Source organism: Ammospiza nelsoni, chromosome 2 (assembly GCF_027579445.1).
Source record: "Ammospiza nelsoni isolate bAmmNel1 chromosome 2, bAmmNel1.pri, whole genome shotgun sequence".
In the NCBI taxonomy this organism is placed as follows: domain Eukaryota; kingdom Metazoa; phylum Chordata; class Aves; order Passeriformes; family Passerellidae; genus Ammospiza; species Ammospiza nelsoni.
Window position 1 is genome coordinate 19,530,663 of NC_080634.1, and position 25,436 is coordinate 19,556,098.

General features: G+C 40.7%; 1 protein-coding gene across 1 annotated transcript; it reads right to left on the minus strand.

The window, feature by feature from the left end:
* Window positions 1-8,164: 8,164 nt before the first annotated feature.
* Window positions 8,165-24,046, minus strand: LOC132087563 (uncharacterized). Its single transcript, XM_059493920.1, has 12 exons — window positions 24,039-24,046; window positions 23,214-23,268; window positions 20,753-20,890; window positions 20,142-20,181; window positions 17,567-17,625; window positions 16,308-16,406; window positions 15,497-15,557; window positions 13,041-14,605; window positions 12,486-12,549; window positions 12,245-12,332; window positions 12,028-12,148; window positions 8,165-10,168 (listed from the first exon to the last, which is right to left on the minus strand). The coding sequence occupies exons 1-12, from the start codon at window positions 24,044-24,046 to the stop codon at window positions 10,142-10,144; spliced, it is 2,325 nt and encodes a 774-aa protein (XP_059349903.1). The 3' UTR covers window positions 8,165-10,141.
* Between the last annotated feature and the right edge of the window lie 1,390 nt (window positions 24,047-25,436).

Below are 25,436 nucleotides of genomic sequence, written 5' to 3' on the forward strand. Positions count from 1 at the left end.
AAACCAATCAGCCAGTGACCGATGATGATGATCCAGGGGAAGGATCTTCAACACCAACTGACACAAAAGCCAAAGTTATCCCAACTGACACAGCATTAGAAGCCACTATTGAGTCTTATTCCCTGAAGGACCTTCGTGGCCTAAGAAAGGATTACACTCAAAGACCCAATGGATCTCTAATTAGGTGGTTAGTCCATCTCTGGGATGCTGCAGGCATTCTGGACAGTACTGAAGCGAGGCATTTGGGATCCCTGTCACAGGATCCTGTCATTAACCAAGTAATGATGAGGGGGGCTAATCCACACAGCCTCTGGGCATGGGTCCTGGGAAGAGTAGCACAAAGGTACCTGTGTGCAGAAAATCTCTGTATGCAGCAAACCCAGTGGAAGACCATAGAACAAGGGATTCAACGCTTGAGGGAAATGGCAGTGGCAGAGATTGTCTTCTCAGATGACATAAACACTGTAAATCCAGACTTGGTACCATGCACATCTGTGATGTGGAGAAAACTTGTACAACTTGGGCCACAAGAATACGCTTCTGCTTTAGAATAATGAAGCGGGATGATGGTGAAGAGACTGTGCTGGATATTGCAAAGAAGCTCGAGCATATGTAGATGCTGTGCATGGCCCAACACATGCCAGAATCGCAGCAGTGGAAACACGTCTGCAGAAATTAGACCAGATGGAGGAGAATCACAAGAAATTGAGGGAGGAGATTAAAGAGGACTTTCTCCAAATCTCGGCAGTACAGATCAGAGGTTCTGGTACTCAATGGAGACGTTCCCCAGATGAGAAGGTACACCCCACGAGCTGAGCTGTGGTTGTTCCTGCGTGATTGCAGAGAAAACACAAGGAGATGGGATGGAAAACCTACTGCTGCTCTGGCACAATGGGTGCGTGAACTGAAGACTCAGAGAGGAAGTTCCAAAAGGGAAGCAGCTCCAGTGGCCAGTAACGAACTGTCACATATGATGATAATGACAATATTTTCGATCCCCTGGAAGGAACCTCCAAGGCATATGCCCAGGCAAAGAAGGATAACCAGGCTTAGAGGGGCCCTGCCTCTAGCCAGGTAGAGGCTAGGGAAAACGGTGTTTTTTGGACTGTGTGGATTCGTTGGCCTGGCACATCTGAACCACAAGAATATAAAGCTTTGGTTGATACTGGTGCACAATGCACATTAATCCCACTGAGACACGTGGGGACAGAGTCTGTTTCTATTGATGGTGTGACAGTGGGATCACAGGATTTCACTTTGGTGGAAGCTGATGTGAGCCTGACTGGAAATGAGTGGAAGAAACACTCTATTGTGACTGGCCCAGAGGCACCATGCGTTTTAGGCATAGACTTCCTCCGAAGTGAGTATTTCAAAGACCCAAAGGGACTCAGATGGGCATTTGGAATAGCTGCTGTACAGACAGAGGATGTCAAGCAATTGAATATCTTGCCTGGAATGTCAGAAAACCCATCTGCAGTAGGACTTCTGAAGGTGGAAGAGCAATGAGTGCCGACTGCCACTTCAACAGTGCACCGCCGACAGTACCGAACAAATCGAGATGCTGTGATTCCCATCCACAAAATGATCCATGAGATGGAGAGCCAAGGGGTGGTCAGCAAAACCCACTCACCCTTCAACAGCCCCACTTGGCCTGTGTGTAAATCTGAAGGACAATGGAGATTGACTGTGGACTATCGTGGCTTGAATGAAGTGACTCCACCGCTGAGCGCTGCTGTGCTGGACATGCTGGAACTCCAGTACGAGCTTGAGTCCAAGGCAGCAAGGTGGTATGCCACTATAGACATTGCCAATGAGTTTTTCTCCATTCCTCTGGCAGCAGAATGCAGGCCTCAGTTGGCTTTCACCTGGAGGGGAGTGCAGTACACCTGGAACCGACTGCCCCAGGGGTGGAGCACAGCCCCACCATCTGCCATGGACTGATCCAGGCTGCACTGGAAAAGGGTGAGGCTCCAGATTATCTGCAATATATTGATGACATCATTGTGTGTGGGAAGATGGCAGCAGAAGTGTTTGAGAAAGGAGAGAGGATCATCCAGATTCTCCTGAAAACCGGCTTTCCCATCAAGAAGAGCAAAGTCAAGGGACCTGCTCAAGAGATCCAGTTTCTGGGAGTGAAGTGGCAAGATGGACGGCGTCAGATTCCCACCGATGTCATCAACAAGATCACAGCAATGTCTCCACCATCCAGCAAGAAGGAAACACAAGCTTTCCTAGGTGCCATAGGTTTTTTGGAGGATGCATATTCCTGAGTACAGTCAGATTGTGAGCCCTCTTTACCTGGTCACCTGTAAGAAGAATGAGTTCCACTGGGCCTTTGCACAGATCAAGCAGGAGATTGCTCATGCAGTAGCCCTCGGCCCAGTCAGGACAGGACCAGAGGTGAAGAACGTGCTCTACTCTGCAGCTGGGAACAGTGGCTTGTCCTGGAGCCTTTGGCAGAAGGTGCCTGGGGAGATTCAGGGTCAACCACTGGGATTTTGGAGTCGAAGGTACAGAGGGTCTGAAGCCAACTACACTCCAACAGAGAAGGAAATTTTAGCAGCCTATGAAGGAATCCAAGCCAGCTCACAGGTAATAGGCACTGAAGTGTTATAGGTAAAAGTTAAGTTTAATAAGGGTATAGTTCAATTATATTGTATTAATTATGTTATATTACTTGTATTATGCTAAAAGGGGGGGGCTTATTAGAATGTGCTAAGAGAAGGGTCCGGGGTTTGGTGGAACAGTGGTCTGGCGGGGCAAGGCGAGGTCGAAGATGGGTTGGATGGAAGATCTGACCAATCAATCATTCGAAGCCCTGCAGAAATGATTGGTCCAGAATGAATGGCGTTAAAGACTAATGAGAAGCCTGGAAATGGACCAATTGTCATGCAGATCCTGGACTCAAAATGGACCAATCCTGGACTCAAAAGGGGCTATAAATGGGGAGGAGTTTGGTTGGGTCAGGGTTCTTCTTTTTGGATACTTGTTTTTTCTGGGGAGAACCCAGTGCACTTGGGGTTAGTGCACTGTTTTGTTTTTGGCTCGTGGTGTGGGTGCCTGGGCCTATCCTGGGTACTCCATTCCTTGTAGCTATTTTGATAAACGAGAACCTCTTTCTCTGGAGAAAGTTTGGCCTCGTTCATATTCATAACAGAAGCACAACACCTCCTGGCACCCTGACTACCAGTGCTGGGGTGGATGTTCAAAGGCAAGGTTCCTTCCACTCACCATGCCACCAGTGCTACATGGAGCAAATGGAGCAAGTGGATTGCTCTAATCACATGGCGTGCCCATATTGGACACCTGAATCACCCTGGGATTCTGGAAACAATTAAAACTGGCCCGAAGGTGAAAATTTTGGTCTCACTGATGAAGAGGAACAAGAAGTGACACGTGCTGAAGAAGCTCCACCATACAACTAACTGCCAGCAGAAGACACACGCTACGCTCTTTTTACTGATGGTTCTTGCCACATTGTGAGAATGAAACAAAAGTGGAAAGCAGCCATATGGAGCCCCACATGACAGGTTGCAGAGACCACTGAAGGAAAAGGTGGATCAAGCCAACTTGCTGAACTCAAAGCCGTTCAACTGGCCCTGGACATTGCTGAGAGAGAGAAGTGGCCAAAGCTCTACCTTTATATTGATTCTTGGATGGTAGCCAATGCTCTGTGGGGATGGCTGGAGAGGTGGAAAGAGTCTAACTGGCAGCGTAGAGGAAAACCAAACTTGGCTGCTGATGAGTGGAAAGATATTGCTACCAGGGTAGGGAGGGTACCTGTGAAGGTCTGCCATGTAGATGCTCATGTCCCCAAGAGTAGAGCTAATGAGGAACACTGAAATAATGAGGTAGACCAAGCTGCAAAGATAGGGGTGTCCAAGATAGACCTAGATTAGGAACACAAGGGAGAGATATCCCTAGCTCGATGGGCCCATGATGCCTCAGGCCATCAGGGCAGGGATGGCACCTATAAGTGGGCATGAGACCGAGGGGTGGATCTAACCATGGACAGTATTTCTCAGGTTATCCATGACTGTGAAACGTGTGCTGCCATCAAGCAGGCCAAGCGAGTGAAGCCCCTGTGGTACGGTGGGCGGTGGTCCAAGTACAAGTATGGGGAGGCCTGGCAGATTGACTCCATCACACCGCCCCAGATACGCCAGGGCAAACGCTACATGCTGACCATGGTGGAAGCCACCACTGGATGGTTGGAAACCTACCCTGTGTCTCATGCCACGGCCCGTAACACCATCCTGGGTCTTGAAAACCAAGTCCTGTGGACACATGGTACCCCTGAGAGGACTGAGACCCATTTCAAGAACAGCCTTATCAACACTTGGGCTAGGGAACATGGCATTGAGTGGGTGTACCATATCTCCTACCACGCACCAGCTGCAGGCAAAGTGGAGAGGTACAATGGACTGCTAAAAACCATCTTGAAAGCATTAGGTGGGGGATCTTTCAAAAACTGGGAGCAGCATCTGGCAAGAGCCACATGGTTAGTTAACACCCGAGGCTCTACTAACTGAGTGGGCCCTGCCCAATCTGAGCCTTTGCAGAGAGTAGATAGAGACAAAGTCTCAGTGGTACATGTCAGAGGTTTGTTAGGGAAGACAGTTTGGATTAATTCTGCCTTGAATACAGACAAACCCATTTGTGGGGTTGTTTTTGCTCAGGGACCAGGTTGCACATGGTGGATAACGCAAAAAGATGGAAGAACACGATGTGTACCTAAGGAAGATCTGGTTGTTGGGTGAGATGTATAAGTTTTTTTTTTTTTTCCTTTACTACCGTTGTCTAAATAGCTGTATATTGGATGTATGTGTTTGTAGAGTTAGAATATATATTAGTTTTTAGTAGTAAGCGGACGATAAGGGGTGGAATGTCCTAGGTTGACATATGATGCTTTTATCTCCAATCATCTTGTTCTGTTTATGCTGAATAATAAGTTTTGCACCTTTAAGATGTGTTCCAGAGAGTGAAGGGGGCAGAGAAGGAGCGTGCAGTTTGCTTTCAGACCCTGAACTCACTCCTCCACATTCCTGCTCCTGGACTGTGTTGTCTGCAGGTGGACAGACAGTGGGACAGAGATCTTTGCCTTTAGTTAGTTTAGCTAGCTGAGGCAGAGAAGTTCCCTGGACTGTGGGCTTTTCCTTTTTCCCTTTTCTTTGGAGCTGTTCAAACCTGCTCTGGACTGAACACCCAGGAGAGCACCGGCAGCTGCACCTGTGGCCCACCGGGCCGGGCCTGGCCTGCGACATTTCCAGCACTGAGGGACTGACCAGAGACTGAGTGAGCTGAGCTGCTGCCTGGGGAGGGGACTTTCTGAGTTTGTCATCTCTTTTGGAGCAGCAAGGGGGTTTATTGATTAATATTGTTCAGGTTTTATTGTTTAGTAAACAGCTTTTTCCACTTTTCTCCAAGGAGGTATTTTCTCCCGGACTGGTTTGGGGGAGGGGCCAATTGAATCTGCTTTCCTAGAGGAGCCCCTTTGGGGTTCTCTCCAAAATTTACTGTGAACCAGTTAAATTCTTTACATATAGAGCAAGTTACAACCAATTAAAACATAAGAACAGGGGCTAGGTTCTAGGTTTACACTGTCTCAGTAACCTTTTCTGTTTTTCCACTGTTCCTTAAAAAAAAATTTATAGCAAAGAGAAGCAGTGTAAAGCTTTTTTTTATTAACGGTAAGCTTAGCATTCAAGTACCAGTTCAATGGAACAGTGAAGAATGAGTAAAAAAGAGGAAATATGGTGGAAAAAGCAATACTGTTTGGAAGGTTAGAAGAATGGAACTCAAAACACAAGAGATCAGGTAGCACCATTGACATCTTTATAAGTTGAGGCAGATGTATTCCAGCAGCAATTATAGGATTTGATATATCACTGCAGATGTACCTGGCTAAACATACCTGGTCCAGCAGTTAGCATCGTTAGGAGAAACAACAGACTTCTGCTTGTATCATACTTCTAAGAGTCTGCTGGCTCACGTGGTGTAGGAGGATGAACTCTAAAACTAGCACCCAAAACATGGCATTAGTAGAATCTTATCTTCTAACACTTAAAAGGTTTTCCAAGAATGACCTCTTTAAATTATTTCAAAGTAATCTTCACAAAGACAATTTTGCTATGTTGAATCAAACCAACTTACTTTCCCTTACCTGTCTGAGCTGCATTGAAGTTGCTATTTAGAAGTCATACCTAGATTCAGAACAGGTCCAAACCACAAATCCAGTTGACTTCAAAATTACTTTAGAACAGAAAACAATAAATTAATTATGCAATTTCTCAATAGTAGTGTATCAAGAAATACTGGGAAATAATTACCTCAACAAATCTAAGAGGAAGATAGCTCATAAAATATATTCCCTACAGTGAATCCATGTCTGGAAAAGGAAGAAAAAAGAACCCCAAGAGCATTTCTAGAAGACAATATTTTGCTACTGTCATGGAAAGACATGCAATATCCAAATTATGAAGGGTGGAATGTGTGTGCAGAAGTTCGTATTGCAGAGAAAACTTCACTAGAGCTGGCTTCTTGTCCTAAGAACAATACTTAAGATAACAAAATTCTGGTTGTAAGAGCTAAAATAAAACCCTCCTGTGTGTCTGGAAATAAAGTAAAGCCAAAGAAAACAAATTTCTTCCTTTTCTGAAGCTCAGAAAGCTAGGGGCAGTGCTGATAAAACAGCAAGTACCTGATCTGACACCACTAACACAATCCCCTTGCCAAGAAAGGACACAGCAGTGAAAGTCTGTGGGACCCTCATACCTCATTCTCATGGATTTCCTCATGCAGATATACAAACTCCTCCTGAGAATTCACATATGTGAAATGAAATGTTGAAGGCAGGTATTTGTTCAGAACAGTTTTTTATTTAGAATATATACTGTGTGTCATGGTTTGACCCAGAAACAGGATTTCTGGGATGCTGTAGATAGGGCCAATGAGTGCTCAGATTTGAATATTGCCATCTGGCCCAACCACTGGGCATTGGATCCACCTCTGAGAACACAGGGTAAAAGCAGGGCTCTCCCCCTGGCAGTTTCTCTTTGGATTTCTGGCGGGAAGGAGTTGGGTCTCTCCCCGGGCCCAGTTGCTGGCTGGGCGGGGGGAGGGGAAAAGCCATGCAGCCCGGCCCGGGAGAGGTAGGCATGGCCCCCACAAGGGTGGAAGGAAGAAGAAATGCTGGGAAGCAATGTGCAGCCTGTTCCCCCCCCTTGGAGACAGACAGAGAGAGAGAGTGCAGCCTGTGTTTGTGGCCGTTACCTTGAAATTTAGTAAACAATGTGCTGGCAGCAGGCAGCCCGGCTGAGGAGATGGGGGGGGGGGGGGGGTGCAGCCAGGAGTCCAGCCGCTTGGAGGAGTTTTTAACCCTTCTTGGACAATGAAAACTTCACAGAACATTAACCCTTCCTAGACAAGTGATGAAGGTCTGGACCAGAGAGAGAGAGAGTGAGAGATGTTGGAAGAATGGAGTGGCATTTTATGCTGGACTCTTTTGTGTAGCCATGGACAGAGCCATGTTTCCCTGTGATACAGAGACTGAGTCCAGGGGGAGAAATGTCCCAGAGCCAAAGAAGATGCAGCGTGGGTACCCCTCGGCCCCAGGGGGTATATAAAATATGGGGGGGACAGATGTCCCAAAGGTGACAAGGTGAGATACAGTGCTTTTCTGGAACTGGAAAAAGCATCCTTAAAAAAGACAACCCTGGAAGCAGCCCTGATTCTTGTTCGGTGGTGAGAGCACAGAACAAAGACAGAAAAGACCACCACAACACACAGGACTCCCTCTCCTCTTGAGGAACTGAAAGTTGAGCATTCTAAAGGGGTGGTACTGGACCCAGAACTGGTGGTTTTGGAAGACGTATTGTATTGGGAATTTAGTGGGGAGGAGGAGGAGAGTGTTTTTGTGAGGTTTTCATTTTCTTGTGTTTTCTTTTCTTTTGTGTGTAGTTTAGTAATTGTTTTTGTAGTTTAGTTAATAAATTTTTCTTTTTTTCAAGTGGGAGCCTGCTTTGTTTATTCCTGGTCAAAATCTCACAGAAGACACCAGAGAAAGTGTATTTTCATGGGGGCATTTGGCCTTGTGCCAGTGTCAAAACTTTGACACTGTGTCATGTACAATTTTGTCAAAACACAAATGCAATTATCAAACCTATTAAACAGTATAAAATTTTATTGAACAATGAACTCTGGAAAATTTTAACATTAACATTGCATAGCAGACTCAAGTCATAGTATATAGCAATGACTTTTGGGTCTGTACTTATGCATTCAAAAAGAATGGATAGGCAGCCATTTAGGTTATTCCTTATTATTAATACAGTAAGAATCACAGCTTATCAGCAAATAAAAAGAATACAGATCACACTGTTGTTACAAATCCCGTCAAATATAAACCTATTAAACAGTATAAAATTTTATTGAACAATGAACTCTGGAAAATTTTAACATTAACATTGCATAGCAGACTCAAGTCATAGTATATAGCAATGACTTTTGGGTCTGTACTTATGCATTCAAAAAGAATGGATAGGCAGCCATTTAGGTTATTCCTTATTATTAATACAGTAAGAATCACAGCTTATCAGCAAATAAAAAGAATACAGATCACACTGTTGTTACAAATCCCGTCAAATATAAACCTATTAAACAGTATAAAATTTTATTGAACAATGAACTCTGGAAAATTTTAACATTAACATTGCATAGCAGACTCAAGTCATAGTATATAGTAATGACTTTTGGGTCTGTACTTATGCATTCAAAAAGAATGGATAGGCAGCCATTTAGGTTATTCCTTATTATTAATACAGTAAGAATCACAGCTTATCAGCAAATAAAAAGAATACAGATCACACTGTTGTTACAAATCCCGTCAAATATAAACCTATTAAACAGTATAAAATTTTATTGAACAATGAACTCTGGAAAATTTTAACATTAACATTGCATAGCAGACTCAAGTCATAGTATATAGCAATGACTTTTGGGTCTGTACTTATGCATTCAAAAAGAATGGATAGGCAGCCATTTAGGTTATTCCTTATTATTAATACAGTAAGAATCACAGCTTATCAGCAAATAAAAAGAATACAGATCACACTGTTGTTACAAATCCCGTCAAATATAAACCTATTAAACAGTATAAAATTTTATTGAACAATGAACTCTGGAAAATTTTAACATTAACATTGCATAGCAGACTCAAGTCATAGTATATAGCAATGATTTTTGGGTCTGTACTTATGCATTCAAAAAGAATGAATAGGCAGCCATTTAGGTCATTCCTTATTATTAATACAGTGAGAATCAAAGCTTATCAGCAAATAAAAAGAATACCGATCACACTGTTGTTACAAATACCGTCAAATATAAACCTATTAAACAGTATAAAATTTTATTGAACAATGAACTCTGGAAAATTTTAACATTAACATTGCATAGCAGACTCAAGTCATAGTATATAGCAATGATTTTTGGGTCTGTACTTATGCATTCAAAAAGAATGAATAGGCAGCCATTTAGGTCATTCCTTATTATTAATACAGTGAGAATCAAAGCTTATCAGCAAATAAAAAGAATACCGATCACACTGTTGTTACAAATCCTGTCAAATATAAACCTATTAAACAGTATAAAATTTTATTGAACAATGAACTCTGGAAAATTTTAACATTAACATTGCATAGCAGACTCAAGTCATAGTATATAGCCATGATTTTTGGGTCTGTACTTATGCATTCAAAAAGAATGAATAGGCAGCCATTTAGGTTATTCCTTACTATTAATACAGTAAGAATCAAAGCTTATCAGCAAATAAAAAGAATACAGATCACACTGTTATTACAAATACCATCAAATATAAAAATCCAACTTAGCCATCAATTGAGTACGAAGTGCCCTGTTAAAAGGGACGAACCTTTTCCCAAAGATTTGAACTACAATGAAGTATAAATCAGAACTATTTGTGTATTGCTTACATATAATTATACATCCTTGATTCTTGGAAGAAACAACACTGAATAAAACCCAACCTATATAAAACTTTTTTAACTGTAACTGTGCGTTAATGCTTCTTGGTGAGCTTTAACCAGAGAGTCATCCAAGGCATTCCTACAACTGGTCTTTCCCATCAGTGTAGCTTAGTTTCCTGTATACTCTAAGGAAAAAAAAACCAAAACCCTTGTTTAGATGACAGAGTAAATTACACAAAAATACTGTACATTTGCTGAAACTCCAGTGAATAGGATGAAATTGAAACAAATTGTCAATGCAAGGTATCTGAACATCTTGACTGTCAAGAGCAGCAGGGCTCCTTGTCTGCTTTCCTATGTGCTTTCACATGGAGAGAAAGCTTTTCATGCTATGTCATTTTAATCCCTCAGTAGTGCTACTAGATCAATCTAAGTTATGTATATCTATTAAACTTTGAGATGTAATCTTGGAATGTATTCAGAACTAGATAAAAGGTAAAGATATAAGTGAGAACACCTTGCATATTACTTAAGAAATTGCATAGATTTTCTCTCCTATTTTGAACTAATTTTGTTTACATCTGACAATTAAGTATAGCAGTAAAGCTGTAGGACAGCGTTCACACAGAGCTGTTATGAACATTTATGTTATGTTATTAGTTATGAACATTTCCTTTTCAGAAATCTCTTTCATAATCATCTTCTAGATAAAGGCAATCTGGGTCCAGATAGAAAAACATTATTCTTTTTCTTTTCACAACCATTCATTAGAAAATAGAGCATTTTTCCACATGGCTTAGGGATTGAATGTCTCAGGGATCTGAAGCCATTAAAAAGCTTCACTGCTGGGAACCATAGAAAGCTAAAAATACCACACTACAGGCCTCAGGAAGCTTTCCAGCTCACAGTCTGTTTTGGCTACAAATCAACAAACATGTCTTTGTGTAATTAAAGAAGAAAGAAATAGATTTTATTCCAGATGACTTGGAAAAAAACTCTGAAATCTTGATTCCTCTACTTATAGGCATTAAATAAAGAAAACCCATTTCATTTAAAACAGTAACTAATCTAACAGAAATGGCTGTTTTGTATGGGGAGACAGGATAATGTAGTGAGGAAAAACAAAAGGGAATCAAAGAACTGAGAAGATATTTGCTCAGTTAAGTGGGCATACTTAACATCACAGAAACATCCTTGCATACTCATCAGCTTGTCTCCAATCTTTCATTATATACTAAATAATCAAAATGTAATCTTTATCAATATTGTATGTATTTGTAAGCCTCTAAATTTAAATTCCATCTTTGCTTAAACTGAAACTTGATTTCTTTACATCATTAAACTTCCTTTCTGGGTAAATTCTCCATACAAGTAATTTAAAAAATGCTTTCAGCCTTCCTTTGACCTTCCAATTCAAACATGGTCAGTTAATGCTGATACCAGCCATATGATGATCTCAAGCATAGTGAAAATATTTCTTGACTGAGCTTGGGAAGCCAGCATAATGTCTGGTGAAAAATTACACTTATGGCAAAAAAGCATGTAAAAAATGTTTTGGTAAATAAAATCAGGAATTTTTTAGAAAGCTTTTAATGATTTAAAAATTTTTGGAATGTTAAAATGTTTGTAATTAAAAATTGAAGAGATCGGAAGCTTGATACTCCTTTAAAAGTTACTTATTTTCTATGAAAACCAGACATTTTAGGCCAGTATTCAGGGAACTGTAAAGTGTCCTGCTTCCAGAGATCTAAGTACACTGCCAGTAGCGATAATAGCAGGAGGAGAGGATCTCTGATATGTTCCAAACAGAGCCACCACTTGTTCACACAGAACCAAAATGCAGCTAATGATGCCCATCTGCACAGAGGCCAGCTTTGGCAAGTTCTTTTAAATAATAATATGCTGCACTTCTCTCTGAGAGGACTTGTCAGCTTAAACACAGAGCCACAATCAAAACAATTCTGCAGCATATCTAAAACAATAAATGCCTCTATAATGAACACCAGATAGGAATTACAGTAGGTATTCAGTCAGGTCATCTTACTGTCTTGTGCTCAGCAGCTCTCCTTGCTGGAGTCCGGCTAGTTTTGACCACAGACACTTGCCTCTCAGTGTTCAAGTCTGCAGCTGTGATTAGCTTGGGCTCTCCCACACTCATTTTCATTCTACAAAATTATGCATGTCACCTCCATATCTTTAATGCAGGCGTAGAGGAGTAAGAATTCATTTTGAAATCTCTTTTAAAAAGAGGCTATTATTACCTTGGGTGATGCTTGATCACACTTCTGAGAGAGCTGCAATTCTCCATTGCTCCAGGCCAACCAGAGTGTGCACCTGCAGTCCCAGATTCTGGTATGAAAAGGGCGGGAACAATGCTGAGTAGCATGAACATTACAGAATGTTGTTTAAATATTAGCCTATTTAAACGTTGGAAGTACTTCAATGGGCAAATTTCCTTAAGAAAATACTCTTGCATAAATTAATAAAGGGTCTGAAACTAACCTTGCAGGGAAGTGCCAGAGATACCAAGAAAACTTTGTTGTGAAGAATCATGAGGTCCAGAGCCCTGAAAATAAAGCAGCAACATATAACATTCATTAAAAGATATACTGTTTCACAGCTTGCCTCAGAAGAAATTACTGTGAATTGAAAAGAAGCGTCTGATTTAAATCAAAAAGTTTAATGATTCCTGTGAAACCCTATAAAGATTGTTTTACCTTGTCCATCTATAAAATTAATGTCATTATTTCAAAAGGATAACTCCATAACTAAGTCAATATTTGAGACCATTTTTTCCAGTGACATTGTCTATTAAAATGGAGTAAAAACTTTCATTTATACCATTTCAAATTTATTAAATATGGAGAGCTTCATCACATGGATCCAGAAGATCTGACATCCCCAAGCCCCCACAGCTGTAAACGATCCCTACTGACCAAAAAGCACTGTAAGTATGCTACCCATAGTTAAAACAGCTTGCAGCTCTAATCCATTCTTAAGCCCTTCTCCAAGTACCTAAAGGTGCACGGTTTTTTTTCCCCCAAGCTCCTTAAATACCTGACAATGAAAGTTGCGATCAGCAAAAAAGCTGGGCTTGCTACAGTTGTATGTGCTCAAAAAATCCATGCCACTTCTCTGAAGATTACCCTCTTTACTGTGGGAAATCTCCTGACATTTGCTTGAAGAAAAACAATATTCCGGTATAAATTTCAGTCGCTTTCCTGGTGAACAAAGAGGATGGTTTTGAAAATTTCCTGCTCTTTTAGCACTGGAAATTGCAGAATAAGTTCTAACAGGAGAATTAACAAGAGCATTTACAGTTTCAGGCATCTGTATTTCTTCATATTTCCTGAAATTTGAAGCTCTCTGAAGCCCAGGAAATTTTGGAACAGACTTCCCACACAGTTTCTCGAATTCTGTATCACGCTGTTTAAGGGACCTCTCAGAATCACTTAGATTACTCTTCACTAATGTTCCTTTCTCTTCATGGCTCTGTGAGTTTAAAAGAGGTCTTGTCAATGTCAAAGGCTTGAAGTATTCCCCAGAAATCACTCTGTAGTAGAGTTCGTCAAATGCAGCATCTATTTCTTCGTCCCTCTTTAAAGAATTCTGCTTCCAGGAGGAAAATGACTCTTTGTGCTGGGAAGAAGTTATTTTTTGAGGCCATATGAACATAGTATTTGTTGATCTTGCAGGAGAAAAATTTATGGTAGACATAGAATTGTCTCTATTGCCATAGGAACTGCAAGCAGATGAACACAACTCCGAGGTACCAACACAAAAGTCCGCTTTCTGAGTCTTACTCTCTTTTACAAGATGAAACGCTCTTGAATCTGAACTGGCAGCAGATGTTATAAAACTGGGTTCTGAGAAAAGTTTGTAAGTAAATTTTTCACCTTCTATGTATTCTGAATTCTTTGGTGAGGCAATAGTCTGTAATTTATCTTCAACTAGAAATGTCTCTCCCATTCTATCCATAACATCAGGAAAAGCAGTATGTTTGAAGACTTCTTGACTTTTTCCAGATGCCAAATGTTGTTCTAAACTTGAGTCAGAGTAGTGCATTTTGGTTTCATTTGTATCAGCACAAGCATAAGACACCAGAGCAGATGAATTACTAACGGGACAACTGTCAGAACAGAATTCTCTGCTCTCATTTCCGAAAGTTGGATTTTGGTTGTCTTCACTTCTACAGCTACACATGCTGTGGAATGCCTTCTTTGGTTTCCGTTTACAAGATCCGGACTCTCTCTTTTTGTCTACAGTAACATTGAGCTTTGGTCTTCTAGAATGCCGTCTCTTGGACCTTAAGTGTCCAAACATGTACTTCAACACTTTTCTCTGAGAATGCTTTGTCATAAGCTCTGTAAATATTGCTACCATTGCTGGATATAAGCCTGAAAGATCTGTACTGCTCAAGGAGCATCCCTCATCTGCAGACTGGCATCCTCCAAGGATACTATCACATGAAGTCATGTTCAGTTCTGGACAAGGTCGATGCCTGGGTGAGGCTACTGTATTTGATGGAAGGGGAACAGCAGAATGTTGTAACTGTGGATATTTGGATGAAGAACATTCATTTGAAAACTCTAGCTTCTTTCTGCAAACACCAGCTCGATTGCCTATTTCATAAAAACCAAAAGCCAAACAAAAAAACTACAGTGAGTCAAAAAAAACAAAACCAAAAAATCCAAACTTATTAAAGTACTTACAATAATATATTGTATAACTTCAAATAAACTGCATATGATTCAGATAAAGTTACTGATTATTAAAAAAAACAACCTAATACACTTCTAATCATATGGACTTCACATACTAAAGGGGAAAGAAGTTACATGTTGGAAAACAGCATTATTCAAATAGCATAATATGCAGATATTCACTGCAGAAGAAGACTTCTTTGCAATTTTGTGAAACCTGGTCAGAAGTAAAAGCCTTATCCAAAAGGTTTTGTTACTTATTTGCTGTGCTCCTTGAAAGCTTTGTACATGGCTGGTAAAAGTGCAGCCTTTATTTTCTTAAATCATGATGAAAATATTGCTTTCAGTAGTTGTTAAGCCTAAAATATTTATACTAAAACTCATAGGATTGCAACAAGACTCAGAAGCTTCTGACCAAAGTTCACTGACAAGGTACCACCTTGACTACCAACTGCCAGCAGACCCCAAGCCACAGTATTACATTCCTTGAGGTTAAAATAGGCACAACTAAAAACCACTGCCTACAGTGAGCTAAATGTAGCTGAATTTAAAACTATGCATATTAGTTCCTGAGGCTGCATGAGAAAAGTTGGATTTATACAAACAATGTATTTGCTTTCTGTTTTCAAAATAGATTTTGCCATGAGAAAAATCATGACTGCCTTTCCCTTAAAATCCAGCCTATTGAAATTTTAGGCTGGATAAATAATGCCTTTGTTTAGAAGAAATTAAATATTTCTCCTAATGAATTTCAATAAAACCATTTTTAAACAAATAAATTTGACCAACAGACAAAAGACTTAATTGTACCACGCAGTTCTTGCCCTGGCAAAGTTGAATGACGACTTTTTGACGAACTTGGAGTTGTTATCTGAAAAACATAAAAAGAAAAAAACAATCTAACATTCTGAGCTTTTTGCATGTTAAACATATCATCAAAACCTTACTTGTGACTTCCTTGCCTCTTGCTGTTCTGGGTCATGTACAGTTATGGCCTTTTAAGGGCTCAGCCAAGTTCAGACAAAATGGAAAACATCTAGTCTAAGGCTTCAGTAGGAAGCTTTAGGAGTTACTACTTTATTCTTGGAAAGCTATTCATCATTTTTTCAACTTATAGATTACATGTCATGTACTAATCCCTACCCCAAATATAAGAATTTATCCATGGATATATATCTACACACACACACTTGAGTAATCTACACACCTCTGGCAGCTCCAGCAGAAAAGAGAAGCTCTATCCTGACACTTCACCTCTGACCTTCCTTGCTCCCCAAATCAACACAAAGCTAATTCTTTTTCTCTGAGCCTCTACAAAGCTCAGATTTACACTTTTAAGAAAACTGACAGCTCAAAGATCAACCTGCACATCAGGGCTCCAAGAATAACATATAAAAGTAAAAAAAAAAGGGAAAATACATTTCAAATAATTTATTCTGTTCCTTACATTTCATAGCTCTCAAAACCCCCAGATCCTACAATATCTACACAGACATCAAGCAGAAGAACAATGGGAGAAGCACAGAGAAGTTGTGTCAGAATGCATTTAACTGCTGCCCAGGTAAAGAGCTTTTATTTTATTCTAACTAGCCAATAACTTAGAATAGGAGAAATATCTTACCGTTATCCATTTGGGAATATTTCTCTCATCACCTTGTAATATCACATCCACTGGAACTCTTTTTTTCTTCAGGATTTGTCCATCATCTACATTCCGATTCTTAGAGGAAAACAAAATTATTAAAACACATAAAACTTATTAGCACAGGCAACTCCAAACTGATTATTCTGATTTACTGCAAACTAGTGTTCTTCAGATCAGAATATATGCAACCTGCATAAAGTTACTTTTAATGTACACATTTTAAGCAAAAATCTGCCTCCCCACATGCCCCCCGGCAAAAAAAAAAAACCTATAATTCCATAGAAGGAACAATCTGTGAAGATATATAAAAAGGGATAATGAATAAGAATATTCAGGGAACAGCAAACACTGCCTTAAAGATCCTCGGATAAAAACCAACAAACAACCCAGACAAATAAAGAAAGGAGAAAGAAAGAAAGAAAGAAAAATGGCTACAAAACTCTGACAATGACACCTGCAAATCTCTACTTGTATTCCCAACATCCTGTGGGAAGCCATATACAAATTAAGGCCTATTCTGCAACAACCTGCAATGTAGAACCTCAGAGAATTTTGTAATAAAAGGCAATTCATTAGTCAAACTGTCACTTTCTGAAGCAGATTCAATTAGCTGTTGTCAGAGAGTGGACACCAGCACAGTGCTAGACAAGTGAGGAAAGTAAATCCCATTTTTGGCAACGCTATTGAAGTAGCAAACACCAGGATTAAAATGGCTTCACAAACACAAAGTGCATGTTGTATTTTTCCTCAACACTGTAAATAGTCTGGCTAGTGCTGACCATGGTCTAGTTTGGGAAGCAACAGCAGAAGATTCCAGCCTGCTTTTGTTATGGCAGCCATTATTGCTCATTTACCATTTCCTTCAAACCATGTAACCTACTTATGCTAGACCCCCAGCTGAATGACCATTCTTTTTATAAGCGCTCTCACCTTAAGATCCATCTGGTTTCTCTTTTTCCTTAGCTAGAAAAGCCTTGCTCAGGGCTGCCTGCTGATGCAGTACACTGTAGGCCTTTCTCTGGCCCACTGGTATTAGCAAGACAATAACATCACTTGTCATTGGTCTCTGTGACACTATTGATTGAACCCCTCACCTGCCAAAAATGTGCATTAAAATGCAGACAATATCAAGTCTTCCGCTGACTGCATCAGCTCATCAGGCAGGTGTAAACAACTCAAATAGTTAACAGCTTCTATTGAATCACTACATTCTATTGGACACCCAAAAGTTTTACCTTGAGATGAATTCCTTCAAGTTTTCTTCCTACGGAGGCTACATCACCACCTTCTTCACCTGCAATTTGAAGGTAAATATTAACTCAAATATAGCTGAACTCAAAACAGAAATGTTTTTAAATACACATTGTGCAAGTTATTGGCTACACTGTTTTCATTCTAGAAAACAGTTTTCTGCCCTAGAACTTTAAACTGCATTGCATTTCCATTCCAATTCCAACTGGAAAGCATGGTTTGTGGCTCCATAAATGACTGCAGCAGAGCAAAGAAGGGTTAAGAAACTTTGTTTGCCATCAGTTCTTTACAATTTATATTAAATACTTCAGGGAGTGAAACATTTTTAAAGCTTTTTCTTTTGTGGCTCTCTAAGATTCATTAATCATTAATCAACCATCCCCACTACATTCCTAAATATGCCAACTGGATTTTCTCTCACGCTTCCCCTTAGTAGCTTCCTGTTGCCAAGACCACCTCAGGACTCACAAAGTGAGAAATAAGACTTGAGAATACGAAAAAGCAAGACAGACTCTGGTCACTCAGTTTTAGGTATTCTATTCTGTGGGTGGTTTGGTCAATGACATGCAACAAAATATTGTTTTCCTCGATGTAGGCAGACCTTCCAATTCATCATTAGCAAAATCAGTCGTCCATGAGCATCAAATACATGACTGCATTTTCAGCCCTGCTTTCTGAACTGCCCTGCACTCACCAGAGGGAAGGAAAAAGGAGAGGGGAATAACCCTGGCAATCGTGAGTGAAAGAAGTCTTGGTTACGGTACTACCACATCACTGCCTCGTCATACTACTCTTAAATTGCTATTTCTCTTTCTGCCATACAATCTTCTTCCTCCAGCACAACTGGGCACAAACCTGTCAGATTGCTTCCTAAATCTTCATCCACATGAACAGACTGCACTGCTACAGAAATGGGCGCTTCTTGGGATAAGGGGAACAACTCCTGTCTCACAGAATGGTTGACCCCATCACATCCATTTTAAATTATTAACAAATAGCTTGCATCAGAGCATGAGTTGATTTGTATACAAGTGGAAAATTCTTCTACGTGTGAGTCCTCCAAAATCTAATTTTAGCATATCCTCAATGTGCTGGCAATCATACTTTCAAATCACAGGATCTTCAGTAATTAGCAGTGGGCCATGGCACAGAATGGAAAACTAAAAGTATTCTCTCCAGGGAATCCAAAAGTGGTCTTCAAGGCCAAAAGGGAAATTCACTAACACCTTTGCACCTCAAAGGCAGAACAGAGAGGAAGAAAGACAACTTCCACCTTCCTCTCTCAAAACTATGACCTTTATTACAGAAAGCTATTTCACAGGAGGTGCATCCAAAACACTACCATTCTCTATCCCTTTCTCCAAATTAATTCAGTCCTCTGTGATAGCATCCTGCTGGATACAAGAAATTGTTAGATTTACTCTGCCAAGCTACTTCCTGAGAAAGCAAGAAATGGTAATCCTAATAACTTTCCCTATTAAGGACAGACTTGCTGGCCCAGGTGAGAGCTGCTCCACTTGACTTTTACCTGCTGTAGACAAGCTTTGCACACTTTCAACACAAAAATAGTGTTTAGTACCTGGAAGAAACTCTGCCTTCCCTGACTAGTGTGAAGTATTCTACATGAATACTAAAAATGGAGAACACCTGCCAAAACTAAAACTTCAGTCAAAACAGCTAAGGACTGATTTCTTCCCTTAAGTTAGTGAGCCCTATTGGTAAGCTTTGATGCATCAAAAAGCCACCAAAACCCAACCAAGAAAAAAGCGCCCTGAAAACACCCACCCTAACTTCCAACAGCCAAAACACCACAGTGCACTCAGTTTTTCATGGGAAGAATCTAGAGTCTACATCTTACAGGATTTGGAGATAGCTGGAACTCACAGCGGTTTCCAGAAATCCTCACCAGACGCTTCGCAGACCATTCGTAAGAGGAGGAGGAGGAGAAACTCATAATCATTTTATTGGATGCTGCTATGAAAACACCAGAGTCTGAAGCACTTCACTCATTTATCCCACGAGTGCAAAATGCAAAGGAACTTACAGAAGCCAAGCTACAGGTGTCTCTGAAGTCTTTTTCCCAATTTTCATTGAGCAGGCCGAGAAATTGGCGTGCTTTCTAAATTGGCAGAAATTACTTCATCATTCAAATGCTTATTTGAAGCTATCCTCACAAATGACAGTAGGAAACATTTCCCTCAACAGGGAAGAAATGGCCAGCCTTAGAGGCAGCTATGTGGATGAGCAAGCTAACTGAATAGCAGCATAGGGAAACCCCAAGCTAACCATACTCTGGTACAACTTCCCTTTCAGCCATTAACTGCTGGCTACTGCCCAGCCATAGCTGAATCTAAGAAAAATACTCCAAGTCTTCATTTGCTCTAGAATCAAACTGTTGAATAATACCAGGTATAAATATTTTTAAAAAGTCAAAGGCAGCTCCCACTAATTAATGCAATCCAATAATTACTTGGGAATACAAGGTCAAAACCTCACTATCTTCCATTTTCTCAACAAAGTTCAATAAAGGGTAGATAAGCAGTACATGAAAGAACCCACCTGTATCAGATGCATCTGCACCAGAGTTCTCAGAAGATTCCTTAAAAGCACATGAAAGGAATTTTAATACCTGGTAAACTATATTCATTAGCCCATAGAATTTTCTGCTTTCACTACTTGCTCAGTTTTTGGGGGGCGGTGGGAGTAAAACCAATGCAGCTGTATTCCACAAATTGTGATCAAATCACACCATCTTTATTAACAAGTCTATACACAAACTTACTTTGAGTCAAAAGAAGCTATTCTCTACCACGCAGATTGTACAAATAGTCATTTAAAAAGTTAGACCCACATATTGCCTAACTAAAAAGGCACTTGATGGTGAAGAGCCCAGATCCAATGGCTCTCTCCTCCTTCAATAAAACCCTAATAAAACAGCTGAAAACCAGTACAGATATCGTGGCACAGGACCACCTGCTCATAAATGATTTCTTAGCTTTTGACTCCACAAATACATTTTCCCAAAGAGGCCAACACAGGACAGCTGGGGTTGGAAGGGACCTTAAAAATCATCTAGAACCAACCCCCTCTGTGATGGCCAGATTGCTCAAAGGCTCACCCAGCCTGGCCTGCAACACTCCATCACAACAGATGCAATGCAGCACCCATACCTGGCGTGCTGGTGAGTTCTCATCTTCAAGATCATGGCTCTGCTTCTCTGATATTTTGTAGCATGAATGGGAGAGGAAAATAAAAACTCCATTACTTTCATAACACTCACCCTCTCTTCCTATTTCTGTTTTCAATTTCTTTTATTTTTCCCTCTATTTACATCCTATCACCAGTGGCTCTAATAATTGGCTTCTTTTTCTAAATCCCTCTGGCCAATCACACTGTAATGAAACACAAACCAAAGTACTCCAGCACACTTTTTGTCACTATTGAACAGTGCAGAAAACCTCTTTTGTGTGCTTCATGTTCAAGGCACTTGTGCATATCTTCTAGCATGGTGTGTGCTACTTTTACAGCAGAGTGCAATATCCTTGGTTGGCTCAAGCAGCTTTCAAAATTGTCTCTTCAGCATTTGATTATTGCAAAGTAAGTCTATTACTCTGAACTTCTTTGCATGAAATTGAAGAAATTTCACTTCTAGCCCTAATTTGTCAGACACTTTTCACAGTGGTCAACCCTACCTGCTATCATCTGAGAGTTAATTAACTCCTTCTACTGTTAATTAATTAAATAAAGTATACAACCAATAATGTGCACAGGACAAGTCCTGTATACAAACTGCCATGTTTCCCCCAAGTTTGGATGCAGACCACTGATAATTATTCAAAGCACAATTTTCCAACCAGTGGCTATAAAACCACTCTCTCATCAAATCCAACAAGCACGTAACTAGAAGGCTCTGGCTTAAGGTTGTAACCTTCTCTGGAAATTAATCTTCATGATTTTTGCAAAACACTACTATAACACCTCCTCAACAACATATTCTTTTAGAAGCCAGAGTGCCTCTTCCAAACACATCTGGATTGGGAACAGATGGCATTACAAGAATAAAGTGGTGTCCAGTTGAATTCCCTTACTGAGCAAAGTCTATGAAGCACCACAAAGGCCATTTTGTTCCCAAAAACTCTCAAGGAAAAAAAGGCAATTTATGTAGCTGATATATGACCAAAATATCACTTCTCTGGGAGGCTGGAATTTATTCTACCTGCTCTTCCTTAACTGAGAGCTGCCATAGATGGAAAAAAAAAAAGTCCACCACTCAAAGGACTGTCACATTTGAATCAGTAAAGCTTGATGAAGGTGCTGGACATGCCACCCAAATAGGAAAACTTAAACCTAGCAAAATGCAGAATTGTGAGTTGGAAAAAAACAACACGAGGTATATTCTAAGGGGAGGGGTCCATTGATAGGTATTTGTTTAATGTTCAGACTTCATAGCACAAACCTTTATGTATCCTAATTTAAAACACTTAGGTCTACTTAAGAGTAAGTGAGTAAATAAAATCTGTACATTAGCATTACATCCATAGTCAGACATATCTGTTTTTTTTAGCTGGGGGTTTAAGGTGTATGGGCTGCTCTGATTTTTGGGTTCTTTTAAGGCTAACAGCAACCAAAACCAGAAAGCTCCTATGTTTTCATGTGTCTTTGTGTTTCAATTAAACAAAGCCAGAGCAATGTATGGTTTTCTTAAGCTGGAAAAAATCTGCAATGTTCTATTTTTTATGGAATATATAAATGTACAACGGAAAATACAAATCTACTCAAGCTTACGTTGTTCATAAGAAAGTTGCTCATCCAACTTTAATATTTAGTCAGAAATTTCTTTCCTAGGATGACTTGAAATAAAGTAATACTTTTCTCAAGTAACATCAGAAGCTGCAAAAACACATATTACCCATTTTTCTGCCTTTCTAGGTCATCTGAAATGGAGTACACTACATTTAAAATTAAAAAGATCAAGACTTTCTAGCATTTAAGACAACCATGCAAACTCCTTTCTGTAAGAGCTTCTAGGATATTCAGACCATGAAGTAGATTTGTAAAGATTAGCAAAATATTTATTCTAAGTAACTTTAAATACAGTATCTTTGAAAAAAACCCTAACTTTCTTTCCATGTCTTATCAGAGACTATAGCCACATTTTTGAATGACTTTGCCTCATTAGCCAAATGGAACAAGAAGTAAAGGTCAGGACCATCTGAAACTTTTTGTACCAGACCCTTACTTTCCATCTCTACATTGGCATTTTTTAGGCTGATTCAAAGCCTGTATCTGACCACTGTATGGACAAGGTTTTTGGCAGTGCTGTGGAGGAAGACTGGTGCTAGGCAGCGCTTTGTCCTCTTGTGCTCCAAATAAAACTTCTTGAGATGAATGACATAAAATATTAAGACATTTTGCAATTGATTTTTTTTGAAAAGAAACACTACCTGTTCTCCTTGGCTTATGACTAATACGCTGCAATAGAAAAAAAAGTCAGAATAATCAAAGAATAGCAAAATAATTTTATCCATTTTATTTATTTACTTTGCTATAGCCCACAACTACAAATCCACTCCATTTTCTCAGGTTCCCCTGGCCTAACCAGAAAAGCCACAAGTATCTCGTAAAACTTACCTGATCATTCACTTCTTCCCTTCCTGCTGCCACTAAAGTCACTGCAAGAACGTACCTGCGCCCACAGAAGAGGCTAAGACACAGAATTTCCCTCACAGTCTTTTATGGATTTGGCTGGGAAACCTGGGCGCCAATGCTTAGGGGACTGTGCACAAGGCATTACCAGGAGTGCAAAGGGAACCCTAAATACAGCCTCCTCTTGGTCTCCATTAATCCACTCATGCTGCCTCAGACTGAACTGCATTCCTCATCATGCCCTCACTGGGTGGGGCTCAGAACAGAAAGCTGCTGTGTTACTGCCAAGGCACGCCATACAGGCCATGGGTTTACCTGACACACTGACCGGTGAGACTGCAAAGATTCTTTAATTAATTGGCATTATTTCACAGGGGAAAAAATACAGAAACCAAAGATGAAACCAGAAACCCCTGCTGAATCAAAGAACAAAGATAAATTGATTCAATGCATTAACTGCACGGAATGCATTCTGAGGAGTTCCAAAAATACACATTCCCAACAGACAGCAATTGAAAGAAAAAATTTCTCCAGGTTTACAAGTGGTGCTAACCACTGATAAATAGTCATCTATTTAGCCAGATGCATCGGAAACACCTAAACTATCCTAAAACTCGACTGTAAAGCAGATGATGACCTCCTCAATACCTCTGAAAATATTCTATAGCATGGCAAGATTAGAAGATAATCCTATCTATCTATCTACCCATCCACAAAGAAATACTGCTGCATTTTGGCTGCATGGTAGGACTGTACTATTAAATACCGTAAATGCTTTCTTCCAGGTTTTAGCGTCTTTCCTTGACATACGGTCCCATCGTTTAGGTCCTAGAAAAAAACAAAAAGTAAAAATAATACCACTTATCATAATACCATCTATACTGAATATCACTCTAACAAACATTTAGGAACGACATATTACAGAATAACAAAACATTAGCAAATCTGAACTGTCTGCCACCACATTTGCTGAAGTAAAAATTTAAAGGGAAACAAACCAGGAGAATATGGCAATTCAAGCCGAGAAGTCAGGCAAGACAAAAAAGAGCAGCACACGCTGAGTCCAACAAGACTGAGCTAAAATCCAAAGAGCATTACAGCCCCATATTCAAGCAAGAGGAGAAAAGAGGCAAAAGATTTTAGGTTCTAGATTTTAGTCGATGAATGCAGACTCCATGGTATCTGAGGTTAGTCAGGGCCATAACTAAGGCTCTACGGGACCGAGATCCATACTCCTTCCTTTTTGAACAGAGATCACTAACCCAAAAGCACAACCAATCCTTTACCAATGCAAAGCTGTCTATTACAGTACTCTTGAATGCTTCCTTCCTCTCCCATTGGATAATGTGTATGACATGCAAGCCTGCCAGTCTGTAAAAACCTTTGGTGCAGAAGTGGTAGTTCCCCGATCTCTCCAGGAAGTTATAAAAACTGAGACGGCAATTCATGAACGTGGTAGTTCTTATAGGGCTTCATTTTAGGGGAAGAGGAAGAAGGCCAGTCATGGAAGTGATTTTCTGGGAAGAGCTGCTGAAAGCTTCTCCTGGGCCTGGCAAAACTAATTGCCGGCTGGCTCTGAGAAGAGGCACGCCGCTAAGCCAGTTAGAGAAGCTGGTAACGCCTCTATGCCAATGTATTTAAGCAGCAGAAACACCGCGAGAAACCCTCTATCTCTGCGCTCCCCGAGGAGTGGCGCCGCTCCCTTTCCTTTCCTGGTGGAGCCTGCAGGGCCGTGCTGCGGGCCCGTCCGGCACGGCGAGGAACCACGCGGCCGACACCAGCGCCGGCAGCGGCCACGTGGCCGGGAACACGCGGCTGGAATTGGCGACCAGGGCGCTGCTGTCTTGGCAGGGCTCGCAAGGAACTCGGTTCCCTTGGCCGCTCCTGGGCGGCCGTGCTGCAGACAGACGGGCCAGGGCGGCGGCGGCTTTTCCTTCGCGCCGCCCACGTGAAGAGAAGGCGCGAAATGGAGCCGGCGGCGACCTCGCCCTCACAGCGAGCAATTCTCTCGCGCAGAGCCCGGACGGGATCCGCCTTTCAACACTGCAGAACTCTGCAAAATCTTCTCGACTGATAGCACTTGAGAACACACGAACCTACAAACACCAACTCTCTCCCAAATCCAAAAAAAACGAAGGGTGAAGACATCTGGGGAACACAACAGTGACACTAAAGCCGGTGCAAAGAAGGGATGGGGACAAGAAGAGC

What these genes read in the sequence shown, in the direction of transcription:
- LOC132087563 (XM_059493920.1), bottom strand. An exon ending in TGCAGATGCATCTGATACAG is followed by an intron (nt 17,626 to 20,141) that starts GTGGGTTCTTTC and finishes TTCAAATTGCAG; the next exon opens with GTGAAGAAGGTGGTGATGTA. An exon ending in ATCGCAACTTTCATTGTCAG is followed by an intron (nt 12,550 to 13,040) that starts GTATTTAAGGAG and finishes CTTTATTTTCAG; the next exon opens with GGCTCTGGACCTCATGATTC.